The sequence below is a fragment of the Arvicanthis niloticus genome, chromosome 1 (genome assembly GCF_011762505.2).
Source record: "Arvicanthis niloticus isolate mArvNil1 chromosome 1, mArvNil1.pat.X, whole genome shotgun sequence".
Classification (NCBI taxonomy): domain Eukaryota; kingdom Metazoa; phylum Chordata; class Mammalia; order Rodentia; family Muridae; genus Arvicanthis; species Arvicanthis niloticus.
Genome location: NC_047658.1, coordinates 11,931,828 through 11,948,563, shown reverse-complemented (window position 1 = coordinate 11,948,563; position 16,736 = coordinate 11,931,828). Strand labels below are relative to the sequence as shown.

General features: G+C 49.5%; 2 protein-coding genes across 4 annotated transcripts in view; one reads left to right on the top strand and one right to left on the bottom strand.

The window, feature by feature from the left end:
• Ankrd27 (ankyrin repeat domain 27) overlaps positions 1 to 8,402 on the bottom strand; it is a 48,978-nt gene extending 40,576 nt beyond the window's left edge. Inside the window, exons 1-2 of one of the 3 annotated variants that reach the window (XM_034500883.1) lie at positions 8,130 to 8,402; positions 2,700 to 2,831 (exon numbers count right to left, since the gene is read on the bottom strand). In XM_034500883.1, the coding sequence (XP_034356774.1) occupies positions 2,700 to 2,801 (102 nt within the window). In that variant the 5' untranslated portion in view covers positions 2,802 to 2,831; positions 8,130 to 8,402. Of the gene's footprint in view, positions 1 to 2,699; positions 2,832 to 7,630; positions 7,764 to 8,129 lie in introns of those variants that run through there. The other 2 variants (XM_076932294.1, XM_034500890.2) reach the window with 2 other exon arrangements.
• Positions 8,403 to 8,866: 464 nt separating this feature from the next.
• Positions 8,867 to 16,522, top strand: Rgs9bp (regulator of G protein signaling 9 binding protein). The gene has a single exon (XM_076932286.1). It carries the CDS (start codon positions 9,277 to 9,279, stop codon positions 9,988 to 9,990), a length of 714 nt encoding a protein of 237 aa, XP_076788401.1. The 5' UTR covers positions 8,867 to 9,276; the 3' UTR covers positions 9,991 to 16,522.
• Positions 16,523 to 16,736: the final 214 nt, after the last annotated feature.

The window sequence follows — 16,736 nt, the reverse complement described above, 5'->3', positions numbered from 1 at the left end:
AAGCGTGGAGAAAGAAACTGAAGCTAGCTCGATGACTGAGGTGCAGGGCTTGCAACTTAGCCCCCGGAACTCATGTGAAAAAGCCAGACAAAACAGATCTGGTGGAGCATATATGAACTCCCAGCACTAAGGAGGCAAGAAAACCTTGGGACAGTAGGCTAGTCAGCTTAGCTGTGTAGGTACTGATCCAACGAGAGACTCAGTATCAAGAGCTGTGTATTCTGAGGAATGTTACCCGAGACTACCCTGTGACCTCCACAGATACATACAGATTTGCCTTCATACAAATTCACACAGAAGATACTAAGATAGTTCAATGGTAGAGCCCCTGCCACGAATCCCCCAGTGAGGGGCTGGGGGCGTGGCTCAGTGGTAGAGCCCCTGTCTGGAGTCCCCCAGTGAGGGACTGTGGGCATGGCTCAGTGGTAGATCACCTGCCTGGCATGTACAAAATTCTGATTTTCCTCCTTGGCACTGATTTTAAAAAATAAAAGAAGGAAAAGAAGATAGTGGAAGGGAGGAGAAGGAGGAAGAAAAGGAGGAGGAGGAGAAGGAGAAGAAGCAGCAGCTGCCACAGCCGCCCACTGCCCTGGTTGTTTTCTTGTCAACTTGACTCAAGCTAGAGTTTTCTGGAAAAAAAGAAACTTCAGCTGAAAACAGGCCTCCATCATATTGGACTTCGGGTATTTTCCCGATCAACGACCGATGTAAGAGGGCTAGCCCACTGTGGGCGGTGCCATCCTTGAGCAGGTGGTCCTAGGCTGTGTAAGAAAGCAGCTAAGCAAGCCATGGAGAAGAAGCCAGAAGTCCGCATTCCTTTGTGGTCTCTGCTTCAGTTCCTGCCTTGAGTTCCTCTCCCGACTTCCCATCATGATAGACAGAGACACGAACTAGGACAACCACTAATGTGCAATATGGAATGTTCCCCCACAGGCAGGCTCAAGTGTTAGAGGTGTGGTCCCCAGCTGGTGGCCCTTTTGAGAATGTTCTGAAAGCTGAGGCTGTGGGGGGCCTACCTGGTCGAAGCAGGTCACTGGTAGGCATGCCCCTGTGGACTAAGCTGGTCCCCAGTCCCGCCCTTGCTCTTTCCCTCTCCATCCTGAGGTGAAGAACATTCTGCATCACAGACTCCCACCACCACACAATGTTCTGCCTCACCACAGGTCCAGGGTCAACAGTCATGATACAGACAGAAACCTCGGACACCACTGGTCAACACCCAACTCTTCTCCACTAGGTGGTTTTTGCTAAGCATTTTATCATGTGATCCAGAAAACTGACTAAAGGGCCCAACCCAAGTACTGGGAAGATCTGCAACACCAAGACATAGGTGCCCACTCCAGGTCCCGGACGCCATCGTTGCTCCTGAATGCGTCTTCTGGCCACCGCCCTGGAGTCTTTTCAGCTGTGGCTATAGCCGAGTCTCATCTCTGTTGCTGGGATAAAACATCCTGACTCAAAGTGGCATAGGAGAAGAAACGGTTTACTTGATTTACAATTTCCAGGTACTGTCCATCACTGGGAGGATGTGGAGCCAGGAAATCTAACAGACAGTCACATTACGCCCACTGCCAAACAGGGAGAAACAGACCTCTGTGCTGCCTGCCTGCTGTCGCTTATGAACAGCTAGTTTTCTTCACTCTTCTGAAGTTCAAGGTTCACGAAACAGTGTAGTACATAGTGGGCTGTGTCTTCCTGAATCAGTTAACAAGCAGACAGCCCCGACCCCCACCCCTACCCACCGAGACCCCAGCTACAGGTCAGCCTGATCCAGATAATTATTCAATTGAGACTTTCTTCTCAGGTCAAGATTTTGAATTAATTTTTAAGCTGGTGCTGGGAACTGAACCTGGGTCCCCTGGGGAAGCCATAAAGGAAACTAACCATGCCACTATGTATCCATTCTCAGGCTCCCTGCTTACACAGGAGAGTACCCAACTGAACCGAGAAGGACTGCTGAGCACCAGGGGAGGACTACGATACCTGTGTTCTAGGAGCACTCATAGCCAACAAGGAAGAAAGGGGGGCTGAGTATCAGGACAAAAGTATGATCTACCTAGACGAGGGGCAAGAGTTTGGAGACAGGATGATAAGCCAGGATGTGCTGGCTGGTTTATGTCAACTTGACACAAGCTGGCGTCATCTGAGAAGAGGGAACCTCAATCGAGAAAATGCATCCATAAGATCTGGCTAAAAGGCATTCTCCTAACTAGTGATTGGTGGAGGGCCCAGTCCATTTTGGGCAATGCCATCCTTGGGCAGGCTGTGCAAGCCATGTGAGGCAAGCCAGTAAGCAGCACCCTCCATGGCCTCTGCATCAGCTCCTGCCTCCAGGATCCTGCTCTGTTTGAGTTCCTGCACTGACTTCTTTCAGTGATGAACCGTGACATGGAAGTCTGAGCCAAATAAACCCTTGCCTTGCCAACTTTCTTTTTGGTCATGGTGTTTCATCACAGCAACAGAAACCCTAAGACACCAGGCTTCAGTCTCAGGAGGCTTCATCCAGGAAGGAGCTTGAGGTGGCCCCTCACTGTTCATGCACACATCCAACACTGGGTAACCCCTGCCCCCGCCCGGGGGAGGGAGGGCACACCACAGGGCTTCGTTTAACTCCACAGCTCTATAACTGACTTCCTCTAATGTCTCAATCGCCTGCCACATTCCTGACACTGCTCACACTTGAAGGCAGGGAGACTTACAATGCCATGGATCTGGGCCACCTTGCTGCACAAGTCGGGGCGCCACTTCTGAAGGGCCAGGTAGAAAGGGTTTTTCAGGAGATCTTCATCATATAGAGCCATATGGACTTCAGGGGGATCCAAGTGAACTTCCTGCAACAAGGGAGGGAAAAGCCGTGAATAGAGACAGGGCCCTCACTACATCCCAGTCAACCTAGAGCTCACTCTGTAGATCAGGCTGACCTTGAACTCAAAGAGATCCACCTGCCTCTGTCTCCCAAGAGTTGAGATTAAAGACTTTTGCCACCTCACCTGGCATAGCTGGCTGTGTTTTTTGCTTTTTTTGTGCTTTTTGGTTGTGGTTACCCACAAGCCTGTGTGTGTGCACGCGCACACGCATGCACCCATGGTGCACAGCCCTCCCCTCTCCCCAGAGCTCTAAGGCCTCATGCTTGCTAGGCAAGCACTCTACCAATGATCTAAATGCCCAACCACTTTAGGTTTTTGTTGTTGTTGTTGTTGTTGTTGTTGTTGTTTTGCTTGAAGTAAGGCCTCACTATGTATGCAGCCCAATCTGACCTCAAAGTCAGGACCCTCCTACCGCAGAGTCCCACAGCTCTGGGACTGCAGTAGTTTCCACCCTATACCTAGCTTTCTCCATGTTTTTTCATCCTGAGCCAGCCCTTTGGTCTGACTTAACTGGCTATGGTTTCTGAGCATCAGCCTCGAGGGGCCTTGTAATATTCCACCCTCGTTCTCAATAAACCCCAAGGACAGCATGCTGGGAAGCAGCCCAAGCAAGAAAAAACCATGGAGCAGGAGACAGAGGAACCCATGTGATCTAATGAACTGAGCCATGCAGGAACAAAATGCAGTCTCATGGGTATGCCAACGAAAGCATCCAGAGATTAACAAAATGACGGCTGCTGGGAGCTGTCAGGTTATAACACAGCGAAGGTCACCCGAAACGAGGACCCCTCCAATTCCACAAGCATAGCCCCTGGAACTTCTAAAAACCCTAAACTTTCTCACATTTCTGTCTCCAACCCATCTGGATTTTATTTTTGCATATGCTATAAATCGGCAGCTAATTTCATTTTTCCATATGGTGAGCGATTGTCCCAACATTGCTTTTGGCACAGTCTCCGTCTTTCATACCAGTTGGGAAAGCTGTCCCTGCCATACTCCCAAGTCATCACGTGCGTCTGTCCTATTTCCACGCCCTAACTCCATTTCAACGGTCTAGACCTGGACTGCTCAAAAGGAGCCAGGTAAATGCTAGAATTATAGACACAGACCATACGGTCAAATGGAGATTCTCATTGTATTCATTTCAGTTTGAATGAATATTTTCATTTTCAAACATTTTCAAACAGAAAATTTAAGTGTATTTGGTTTGGGTTTTTTTTTTTTTTTTTTTTTTTTTTTTTTTTGCTTTTGCACATGGGTGTGGGGGTGAGCACCGTGTGCTACAGTGTGCATGAGACCATCAGAGGGCAACTCCTTCCAGAATGTGGGCAGGTGGAGGGGATGGATTCAAGGTAACTGACTGCACTGCCTTGCCAGCCACCTGTCCTTGTTTTTATTGCACTTTTATAACCTCAAACACCTGGACTCGTGTAATCTTTGTAACTCCGACTCCAGGTGGGCACCTCCATGCCTAACACGTACATGATATAAATACCTAGCAGCCATGTAAAAACGAAACAGCGAAAACTGTTGTTTAACAGTTTATAGATTGTAACCTATCCAAAATACACTTCCAATAAATAATCATCACTTTAAAATTAAAATGAACGTGGCCCGTTGGCCCATGAGATAGATGTCTCAGTGGATGAGGGCGCGCGCTTGCTGCCAATCCTGATGACCTGAGTTTGATCCCCAGGAGAGAACTGACTCTTACAAGCTGACTTCTAACTTCTTTTTTAAATTATTATTTTTGGTCTTATTTTATGTGTGTGGGTGTTTTGCCAACATGTATGACTGTGAACCATGTGCATGCCTGGTACATGTGGAAGCCAGGAGAGGATGTCATAACCCCCTGGAGTTCTAGATGGTAGTAAGCCACCATGTAAGTGCTGCCAATTGAACCTCTGCAAGAGCAGCCAGCGCTCTTAACCACTGAGCCACCTCTCCAGCTCCTGTCCTCCGATTTCTACAAATACACACAAGACCAGAAACTCCATCTACCCAGATGGAAAAGTCTGCCTGACAGATAGCCACACAGGCCCAACATCAATTCTTTTGGCCCAGTGAGAGCTGACTTGACTACTGGCCCCACTGGGGACTTTTCTCACTGGGGACTTAGCTCCTCCCACAGGAGGATCTAAGGGAACTTTTAAGAAGTGCCAAAAAAAAAAAAAAAAAAGGGGGTGTAATTAATCCCTCCTTGGGCCCCCAGGGAGACCTTGACGTCACTTCACGTGTTTGATTCATAGAATTCAATTATTGCTGGAGCCAGATAATCCTCTCACGATCCCCTAAGAGAAGCAGAGAATGCAATTTGGGGGGGACAGAGTCATAAGGGAATAGCATTCTTCCTGGTTTCCGATAGTTGGTTCCATGGGGTGGAGTTTGACAGCTTCAGATGCTTTGGATAAAAACCACTTGAGAAACAGAATGTATGTGATAGCGAGATCGAGCTGGGGATGGACACGTGACACTGGCAAAGCACCCAAAGCGTCACTCCCCAGCAAGGAGATATGGCCGGAGAGGAAAAGGAACAGCAGGAGATGGGGAAGACACTGAGACAAGGACCAAAGCAACCAAAGGGTTCAGGAGGCTGTGAGTACAGTTCATAGAAATCTTAAGACTCCAAGACCAAGGGGCTCCTGGCCATCCATCCCAGACAGACCTCCAATGAAAACTGACAGAAAAGTCAGTAGCGTTAGTCAGAAATGCCAAATACCCCCTGAACATGAGCTACTTGAGGCCAGCTACCCTGTAACAAGATGGGGAAAGTCTGAACATGTCAGGAGATAGTGTGCACACTGCAGTGTGGTTTTGTGGTCTTTAGCTGTCCTGACAACCAGGATGAGTCTGGGTAGTCAGGAACCATCTGGGGACTGGGCACAGCCCTGCTGTGCAGAGTCCAGCATGGGGAGTCTGTACCTCCCAGAGATGTACTCCCTGCCAAATGTTACAGGAACCCTTACAGGTTCAGAACCAAAGACCCTAACCAGGCATGCTTTCCAAGCAATAAACAAGGCCTTCTAAGTGATTCAAAGGGAGGGGTGGGTGTGGGGACAAAAAGGGAACAGTTTCTATTCATCTATTTTTACTATCAGTGGAGACACAGGGATGTAATCTGTGCTTTCTAGTCCCCAGTCTTTCTGGCCTTGGAATATTTACAGATGGGGCTGTATTGTCTGTAAACCTCATGTGAAAGCACTGAGCTTTAACACCTGCAGTCAGCTCACTGTGAGGCTAAGAGGAAGCAAGAGGGTAGCTGTCTCTCCCAGGCAGGTGAAGGCTTAATCCCAGACAGCAGCCACACAGGTAAAAAATAAACAAGGTGCTCAAAGCTGGCCAAGCACAGTGACACTGGAACCTGTGGTGTTAGGGAGAAGTGATCAGGGAGCCAGTTCGGTTTGGAGGGGTATGATCACCGCTCAGAATTACCCCCATCACCTTGCTCCCAGAGTTGCAGATAAAACACCCATGCACCCATCTCCCTGCCAGGATCTCACGCAGATGGGCAGGCACTCGGAGGGCCTGTTCTTAGAAGCTCCCAAAGATGGCCAACCTTGTGACACATTAATCCAGATTCCTCTGAACTGACTTCTCTCTAAGTCTGTCACCTATAATCGGTTGGTCATATTCCTTGGCACCCCTTGGAGAGGAAGATGTAACTGGACACCAACCTAATGTCACCGGCTAATAACCAGGGAGTGTCCTAACAGCACAAAATCATTGAACGGCACCCAGACAAATCAATAACAAAATGCCTGCAGTGGCCTGGTATGAGGATAGCACAGTCCGGTAAGCACATGGAGGTCCAGTCATGACCTTGACCCCAGCCCTCTGCACACACGCTGCTGCTCTCCTAGTAATGATGCCTGCTGGATGACTCAGGTGAGACATCAAGGCTGGGGAAGCTTGCCCGAGGTCTAATCCAGGAATACACCTTCACCCAACATTAAGACCCTGGCTGCTTTCCCAATAGTTACTCCTCTACCCATCCTCTTCCTCTGCCTGAGATTGCACACATACCTGTCCTGTTGAACCACACCCAAGTGACCTCTCCAACATCAAGGTCTATGCAGTATTCTCTTGTCTTTCCCTCTGGACCGCCCCCCAACCAGCTGAATGATCCATACTTTGTATTTGGCCTTTGTCCACTTCCCAAAGGGATGAGTTCTCCCCACTTCCACCCATTTGGTCCGGAAACCTAGTCCCCTATCAAAACCTGTGTGGCTGCAATCATCACCCCCTACACACACCCATGAGAATGGCTAAGTCCCACAGCAGCCAAGTTCTGAAGGCAAATAGACAGCTGAGTTGACCCCTGAGTGACAGTAAGTACTGGGGTTCAGGGCCCTAGATCCTGTCAGTTGACACACCACCAAGGCCTGCACTGGGGGACTCTCAAAACCCTAATATGTGCTGCTTTCGCTCCGATCAATGGGAAGTTTACAATGTTTAATGAAAACGGGAGCATGTTCTCCACAGAACAAAACAGAAATCCCAGCCACTGAGCACTATGTCTGTCCAGTCTCACCAGCCCTCTTACCCAGAGCTTCTCACTCCTAGTTGATGATGTGTCACTTGCTTCCACTGCCACCCACCCCGCCTTGAGTGTACATGTCCCCTGCAGCTGGAAGAGAGGCTAGAGGGGCACCGCCTGGCGCGCGCGCATCTGGGCAGTCCGTTTTCAACCAAGAAACTGAACAGACTCTGAGTGATTGAGCGTCTCTAGGTACCTGAGTTTTCCATAAGTCTTCTCTACTTACAGGTCGAGAGGACCTCGCCACGTGTAAAGCAGGCAGGGATACCCTTCCCACTTTCAGCCCCCGCGGAAACTCAATCAGCTGGCCTAGATCGGGACCTGTACACACAGCCTCCTCCCTCAGTATCCAGTTTGGCCACCGGAAAACCTCCCAGGCAACACGGCCTGGGAGCGACCGCTCTGCTCACTGCCCCAAGTCCCAGCTCCGGGGGACCCGGGCCTTCCGTGGAGCCCCAGGAACAGATGCATTCTCCCCGCCGCCTAGGCTTCCCTCTGGACGCAGTGGACAACGTGCGCGGCGCGCTGCGGACAGCAAAGGGACGGGAGAGCTGGGAGGCTCGGCCCGCAATGGGTCCGGGCCCCGGGGGCCCATCAGCCCAGCCTGGGGCTCTAGCTCAGCGCAGCGAACCCCTCCCCCTTCCGCTCCCAGGCCCCGCCCGACCTCGGCGACCCCCCCCCCCAGAGTAGGGAGGCGTTGGAGGACACCCGCAGAAGACACTTACTTAAGAGGCTACATAGTTTCACCTCTGTGCTACGTCAGCACCTCTCGGACCCTGGGCTGGGACCTGAGCGCCCACCACCCGGGTGCGGTGGCTCCACTCTTCAGCCTACCCTTTTACTCCGCCGTTGGGCGGAACCCTGCTCCAGTCTGTCCAATAAGAGGTCATCTTAGCCGAGACTGACATGTAAACAGAGCAATCATTAAGTCTAGTTCGGTCGGGGGTGGGGCCCAGGCGACTCCGCGCTTCCTACTCAGGCTAGCCCCGCCCAGAGTCAGGGAGTGCGCGTGCCCAGAATTCGAGAGGCGGGACCTAAGGAAGATCTGATATTAGGGGTGGGGTCCAAGCTGGGTCTCTGAAATGGGGTTGGACCGCGATGGAGAAAGGGAGCCCCTAGGCCGATCGCCCCGTGCTGCTGGTAATGCAGACTGGAGGTGCCCAGTCTTCCGAGCCATCCTACTCTGTTGCCTACAGGGTTTCAGAATACAGTGTCCCTTGGTCTTTTCCCTCCACTAGCATGGACTCGGATAAGCTGAGCCTTCTTTCTACAGTCTCACTTTTCCTCGTCTGCAAAGTAGGGGAAAAAAACAAACAAACAAACTTGGATTTGCAGGGCGCTAAGGTTCCAGAATTATAATGGTAGGGAGAAGAGGGAAAGTCACACTTGACCTCCCTGGGCTGGGCCCCGCCTACCCTTGGTCCAGGGGGTTTGGGGGGGAGGGGGGGGAGAGGAAGCTTCGGGCCCAGACAAGCGGCTGGAGGCGTGTCCTAGGAAACTGGATCTTGCTGCCCTTGGCCCGGGCTAAGGCGCGCGGCTCAGCTTGGAGACTTGGGGTTGATCAAGGATGGGGTCTGCACTCTGGGCTTCTCAGGGAGCGGCCGTGAAAAAGAAAGTTATGCAAAGACACTACGCGTGACCTGGAGCGCGTCTGGAAAAATAGAGGAGCGGATGGGGAGCAACTAACCCGACTACCTCTGCCCGTGGGGACGACGTAAGCACATGTCGAGGGTTCCTGGAGAGCTCTGTTGAGAGCGGCGGCGAGGACATGAGGAGCATTCAGTCCGCCCTCCCCAAGGTTGGCATCAGGGCTGGAGGCGACCTGCGACGTTGAAGGGTACAAGTGGGGCACCACCGCCGGAGGGCAGCGCCATGGCCAGAGAGGAGAGCAAGGCATTGCTGGACGCGCTCAACAAGACCACAGCGTGCTACCATCACTTAGTGCTTACTGTGGGCGGCTCCGCGGACACGCAGGACCTGCGCGAAGAGCTGCAGAAGACCCGCCAGAAGGCGCGGGAGCTGGCCATGGCCACCGGCGCCCGGTTGACAGTCGCGCTCCGCGACCGGAGCTTAGCTACCGAGGAGCGCGCGGAGTTTGAGCGGCTCTGGGTGGCCTTTTCGGGCTGCCTGGACCTGCTCGAAGCCGACATGCAGCGCGCACTGGCGCTGGGAGCCGCCTTCCCGCTGCACGCGCCGCGCCGGCCACTTGTTCGCACTGGGGTGGCCGGCTGCTCCTCTGCGGTAGCCGCGCGCGCCCTGAGCGCCCGCAGCCTGCGGCACGAAGCCGAGAGCGACTTCGATGTCTCCGATCTGCCCCAGTTGGAGCGCGAAGTCCTCCAGGTGGGCGAGATGATCGACGACATGGAAATGAAAGTCAACGTGCCCCGCTGGACTGTTCAGGCGCGACAGGAGGCGGGCGCCGAACTCCTGTCCGGTGCCAGTGCCGGCGCGTTCTCCGCTGGTGGCATTTCTGTAGAGGAGCGCGCAGGACCCTGCGACCCCAGCAAGGCCTTGGCTGCCACCATTTTCAGCGCCGTGCTGTTGGTGGCTGTGGCCCTCGCCTTATGTGTGGCAAAGCTGAGCTGACTGATATCCAACGAGCGTCTGCTGCCTCTTCTCTTTCCAGGGCATGGGCTTGGGGTTTGAACCGTTAAGGAGAGAGGTAGTGAGCCCGGATGTGTGCTTATGAACATGATCCCTTCAAGGCCCACCTCTGTCTGGGCAAAACATGTTTTGTTAACATGCTGGCCCGAGAGGAGTTAACAGCACTGGGCGGTCAGGCCATTACCTCTAATGTCTGCAGGAGCTTTACCTCCTATTAATAGAAATCGGTCCACAGTGACCCTGGATCCCTTTGAGTTTGATGGGTTAACACATATCTCCCAGGTTTGGTTCCCTCACGCTGGTCGGTAGCTCTCATTCTGCTTCAGATGAGACAATTTGGTAAAGGTGTGGGGTTGTGTCAAGCATAGTGGTGGTGGTGGGGCGCATTTTGCAGTAAGACGTACGTTGGTTTTATTACCTTAATCCTTTGGGGCCTAGGCTTTGGGAGTGCATACTGATAGAGAAGTTCGTGCAAAGTGCTTTCTCTGTGGTACACTATTGCACTCGGCAGAGATGGCCTATTAGTCACCAGGAGCTGAAGCTAGGGGAGGTTTTGTGTCGTGACCCCATTTAGGGTCACAGTCAAGAAGGTTGTTTCAATTCGATGTGGTGGATCCACTGCACACTTGCACCCTACCCAACCCCGGTTGGGGGAGGAACAGGCTGCTGCTGCTTTGGGAAGGGCCACACTGCTATGTAAACAGGCACGTTCTCCTTCTCACCGACTTACTTTATCCCAGAATTAGACCACAGTGTTTGACCCTCCTTTGAGGGAGGGCTGGGGAATCCTCTTTGAAGCTCTTAATCCTATCTATCCCTGGAATTTACCCGATAGCCAATGGGAGCGCTAGTTTTCTAGAAAGCTGCCCAACTGTCTGACCCTGTGCTACAGGGAAGGGCGATGATGCTGGTATCACTGGTAACTGGGGGCTGTGAGCCTGGCAGCTGGGTTCAAAACGTAACAGCTTTAATTTGGAATTTAAGGAGCTCTAAACTCACACACACACACACACACACACACACACACACACACAATCTGAAAGAATGACATTTGCACGTTAGTACCAAAGCTGGGTTGCTTTTGTTTGTTTTTTGTATAAAAGAAACTGGGCCATAAGCTCATATATGCCAAGTGAGTCAAGCTTTTACACTGTCCGTGTAGTCTACTAAATATGAATCTGCATCTGTGTTTTTTTCCCCCTAAAACCTATACCCTGGGGACCAGCGAGATGGCTTAACAGTTAAAAGTATGTATTGTAACGGGACACAGTGGTGCACACTTTTAATCTTAGCACTTGGAGGTAGAGGCAGGAGGATCTATGAGTTGGGGCGGGGGGGGGGGGGACAGCCTGGTCTACATAGTGATATCCTTGACAGCCAAGGCTACATAGAGAGACCCCGTTTCAAAAACACCCTGCCCCTCTTCCCAGAAAGGTATTAGGTCTCTTGCAGACCATTCAAGTTCTGTTTCCAGCACCCACCGCCAGCTCCAGGAGAGGCCTAGCGCCCTCTTCTGGACTCCTTAGGGCAGAAACGGCCCCTGCTTTCCACTGGTAAAGGATGAGACTTGAGAAATGCTCTCTGCCTTCCTGGCGGGACTCTTTCACAGTCCTGGGGAAGCGGTGCTGAGAAAGCAGATGCATTTAACTTTCAAATGGTTATTTGAAACGAAAGCAAAGATTTGCTTGGCTCGAAATGGGATTTCCTTTTTAACCTCTGAAAGTGAGAAAGAGGGGGCTAGACTGATGGCTCAGTGGTTAAGAGCACTGGTAGCTTTCCCATAGGACCTGGGCTTGATCCTCAGCACCGCCTGGTGGTTACAAACTCCTGTAATTTCAGTCCCAGATAACCCAACACCCTCTTTTAGTCTCCACTGCATGCAGGTGGCACGCACACATACATGCAGGCAAGGCTCCATAAACACAAGAGGACGGTGGTGGTGGTGATAGTGACGATTTGTTTAAATGAGAAAGAGGACCAGGAGTATCCTTTACCAGGTCAACTTGGGAGGCTGACGGTCACAAGTGAATGGGGGCAGGACTGTTATTTGGGCGCCTGTTTTTAGGCGCTGCTCCTTACCTCTACCCCAGGCCGTATGCACTCTCTTCAGGCCCGTTCTGGTGCCTCAAAAAGGGAAACATAGACTCTATTTGCAGGTGTCTTTGAATGTGCTTTTAAAAGACCCACAGGTCTGACAACCGGTTGAACCCTTTACAGTAATTACTAGGACTTCCTGCTTCCTCTGGGCTAGGTGACTCTGATTAGGTACCACTTTAAACCTCTTTTTGTCCCTGCTTGCCCAGGATGCATTTAGAGATGATGTAGAAACTTTTAAACTCTGTCTCCCACACAAACCACAATGTGGTGTCTTTGTCACCTCTCTCTCCCCGGCAAGAGAAGTCTGGAGGCATTTGGTGACATAGTGATAGAAAAATCTAAGACCCACCTGGTGAAGGTGTCCTGCTATTTCTAAGACTGTAACTCTCTGTTCTTATCACGGAGTTTTCAAGTGGCTCTGGCCATTAAAAGCACTTGCTACTCTTAGAGAGAATTGTGGGTCAGTTCCCAGCCACCAGTAACTCCTGCTGCAGGGGATCTGGTGCCCTCTTCTGGCCTCCATGAGTATCTGCACATGCATGGTGCGAGTGCACACACATACACAAACATAAATAAATTTCTTAAAACTCTTCTGTAGAGTGTATTGAAGACACAAGCCATCTGGCACTGAGTGATTCATTAACACAGTGCTTCTCAACCTTCCCAGTGCTAGGACCCTTTAAAACCATTCCTCATGTTGTGGTGACACCCCCCCCCCCAGCCATAAGATTATTTCGTCACTGCTTCAGAACTGTAATTTTTGCTACTGTTATGTATTGTAAAACAAATATTGATGTGCAGGATATCTGATGTGTGGCCTCTGTAGAGATTGCGACCCACAGGTTGAGAACCACCTCGTTAAGAGCAACAGGGACAAACAAGCTTCCTATTGCCACTCTTTCCACCTCTTAGCCATTCTTTGGATATTTAGTTAGCTGGGTCGTCAGATGTCCACCTGTCTGTGATGGTTCGTAGATGACTGCGATTCATTGCAACGTTGCAAAAAGGCTGACTTAAAGTAAACATTCCTCTAGTAGACCTGAGGGTCCAGGAAATTCACTGGGATTGAATATGTTAATTATGACATGAATTCCATGGTGTCATGATGCTAAGAAAACTGCTACAGGACATAGGCAAAGTCGCTTCTTGCCTTGTAAAACTGGCTATGTTCTAACTAATATGTCTATTTGTGTTTGTAAGCTAACTTACTGATAGAATCCTGGTTCTATTCATCCTTGGCTGTTGAGGTAGTTCACCTTATAGACATTCGGTATGGCCTCATACTTGGTACAATCAATAAGAAAAAGTTCAAAATGCATCAGGTAGACTGGGTTTTGTGCAGGCCTGCTACTTCACAATGATGCAGGAAGATCACAGGTTCAGAATGAACTTGGGTTGGAGTTTGAGTTCAAGACCAGCCTGGGCAACTTAGACTCTATCTCGGAATAAATGAAGAGGATTGGGGTTGCAGCCTAATGGCAGAGCACTTACCTAGCATACTTGAAGGTTCAGATTTAATCCTTGCATCCCCCAGAATGTATTAACGAATATTAAAAAGGCAGAAACTTGGGGTTTCAAGGCACCAACCAAGGGAATGGGCTCTGAATCAGCAGTGAACTGCTAATGACTACAATAGTCATATTGCAGCAAGGACATGCCTGGATAATTTTTTTCTAGGATAGGATCTCACTGTGTAGTCCTAGCTGTCCTAGAATTCAGTATATTGACCAAGCTGTCCTTGAACTCCTAGGACAGCTCCTGGATGCTCCTGCCTCTGCCTCCTGAGTGCTAGGATTAAAGGCATGCGCCACCCTGCCTTGCTTTAAATGTCTAGCCCAGACTGGCCTCAAAGTGGTGAGCTTCCGTGCCTTGGCCTCTTCAGAATATGCTACTAGTGTAGGCCCCCACAGCCAGCTGGATGATTTCTTTTCTATGTATTATAAAAAGTTATGCTTTTGAATGCCACAAGGGAAAATACTTAGGGTAGAGTTAAAGTCTGAGCTTTGTGATTCCCCTATGGTTTACAGGATGCTGTGTAAAGGATGTGTGATTCTGGAAAGCAGTTTTGGCTGAAGAGATGTCGAATTTGCATGAGGTCTCTGGTGATGCTGCATTTCCCCCTGATGTGTACATTGGGCCATTTTTTAAGCTGTTCTTTCCTCCTTCGTATGTTGTATGATGGATGCTTTGTAAGCCTCTGAGCTCCTGTGTGTAAGAAGCGGACGAGGACAATGTTGTAGGAAGAGCTTACTTCTGCATCCCTTGGGGTGTGCCTCTCCCTTGAGGGTCCACCATCTACCCTGGGCAGAGAACTCTGCCTCTCTCCAAGTACCTCAAGTCATTTGATATCCCTGTACCTCATGTCCTCCACTGATGGCACCGGGGTCTTGTGAGCCCTTGTGGAGCCCTTGTGAGCTTGAGTTGTCAGGCAGATTGCACTAAAATGAGAAAGGCTTATTTTGTTGGGTGATTTGGTTTGGGACTTTTTACTTTGCTGGCTTGCTGAGGTATATTCTCATGGAATATAATCCTGTACTTTAGTGGTTATTGTCTAAAAATAGTTTGTTTAGGGGCTGGAGAAATGGCTCAGGGGTAAAGGGCACATACTGTTCTTCCAGAGGTCACAAGTTCAATTCTCAGCACCCACACTGCCCATAATTCCAGCTCCTGGCAGACTGGGTACCTCTGGCCTCTGTGGACACTTACATTCATGTACACAGATACACATGTGTACACATAAGTAAAAATAATATATTTGAAAAATAGTTTAAGAAGATTAAAAGTCAGGCTAAGGAGGTGGCTCGGGCTAAGGGTGCTCACTGCCAAGCTTGACAACCTGAGTTACATTCTGGAACCCACGTGGTGGAAGGGGAGAACAAAAGTTGTTCTCTGACCTACACACACACACACACACACACACACACACACACACACACACTGATATGTGGGCAGCCTCCTTGCCACACAAAATAAATAAATATATGTGTAAAAAATAACAAGTATTTAGTTTTAAAAATCAAAACTAATTAAGCTTACTGCACATAAGCTTCAGTGCACATAGAGTGTAGACCCTAAAAAGCAAGTGTTGGATTTGGGGTACAGTAGTGGGCTTGACCAACACCTCGAAGCTCTGGATTCAACTGGCAGCAATACAAAGGGAAGATAGAAGTTAACATGTATCTGCTGTAGTGTTTAAATAGACAAGGAACTTAAATTCAGACTCTTAAGTCTGAATTTTTAGGGGCTGGAGAGATGGCTCACAGGTTATGAGTGTGACTGCTCTTAGAACCAGGATTCAGTTCCTAGCCCATATGGCCTATCTGTAACGCCAGTTACAGGCTCTCTGTCGCCCTCTTCTGTCCTCTGGGGACACTGCACACCAAGCCATACAAAGTACAATAATTCTATCTTCTTTTTCACAGCCATCAGGCCACCTCAAGGGATTCTGGGAAACTGTGAAGGCAAGCCCTTGCCATTTGTCCAAAAGTCTGGGGACTACACTAGCTCCCTACCATGGAGCAGGGGTTGTTCTTGATGTGTGACAGTGGATCTGTCATGGAAACAAAGCTCTCCCATCTCCATGCTGTATCTACAGGTTCTAACCACAGTGTTTGTGAATCAGTGAACATTGAAGATAATACGCAGCATTAATAACCTCTCAGGGGAAGGACTTCAAATGAGCCCACTATCGGCTTGCAATTTTAAACAATAGGCTTAATTTTCTTCACCAGCATTGGAATGGGAGCGTGCACCCCATCGATAGGCCTACTCTCCACAGACTCGGATGCAAAAAGAGCCCAGGGGCTTCCAGACTGGAGTTTTCTCTGCGTGCATTCTTCTGCAGCACAGTTGTACACAGCAATTGGCACAGGAAGCTTGGCGGTGGACAACACAGATCAAAGCCGTCCTTCAATGCAGTTTCTTCTGGTTCTTGAGAACTGGCAAAAGGCTTATGACTGTGGGGTGGTAGACATTTCTGGAAAAATACTCCTGTCATTTATATATGTCCATCTCATTCTGTAGAAGGTTCTGGGTGTTTTCCCTGCAGGACTACAAGAGAGAGGACACCCTAGTTCTTTAGTGTTTGAGAATTTTAAGACCTTAAGTTTCTATGACCTATGTAAATATTCTAAACGACAGCTCCTGTTGTCAATTGATTTTAAAGAGTCTTTCGAAGATTCTGGTGCCAGAAAGCAGAGTTGAGTGTTGCTTGCGTGGATATGTATTTATTAGGTGTGTGGGAAAGTTCTACAAAGCAGTACACAGAAATGAAAGTATTTGTCAAGGTGGCGAGGTTATGAATTATGTCTTTTCAATGTTTTTATTTAATGTTATATTGCTTTTACAATAAAACTTTAAATGCTATTATCATCTGGAAAACATTACTATGTCATTAAAATCTAAGTTTTAACATTCAGGGTGTCTAAGTCGGTACGCTCCTATAGTCTTCATTTGTTTTGTTTTGTTTTTTTGAAACAAAGCCTGTGTCTTAATTACTGTTCTATTGTTTTGAAGAGACAACCATGGTAACCCTTATAAAAGAAAGCATTTTATTGGGGGGCTTACAGTTTCAGAGGGTTAGTTCATCATGATCATAGTGGGAAGCAGACAGGCACGGTGCTGGAGCAGCA

Bases quoted from the DNA above. Each gene is read 5' to 3' on its own strand.
- Rgs9bp (XM_076932286.1), top strand. From the start codon at position 9,277: ATGGCCAGAGAGGAGAGCAAGGCATTGCTGGACGCGCTCAACAAGACC.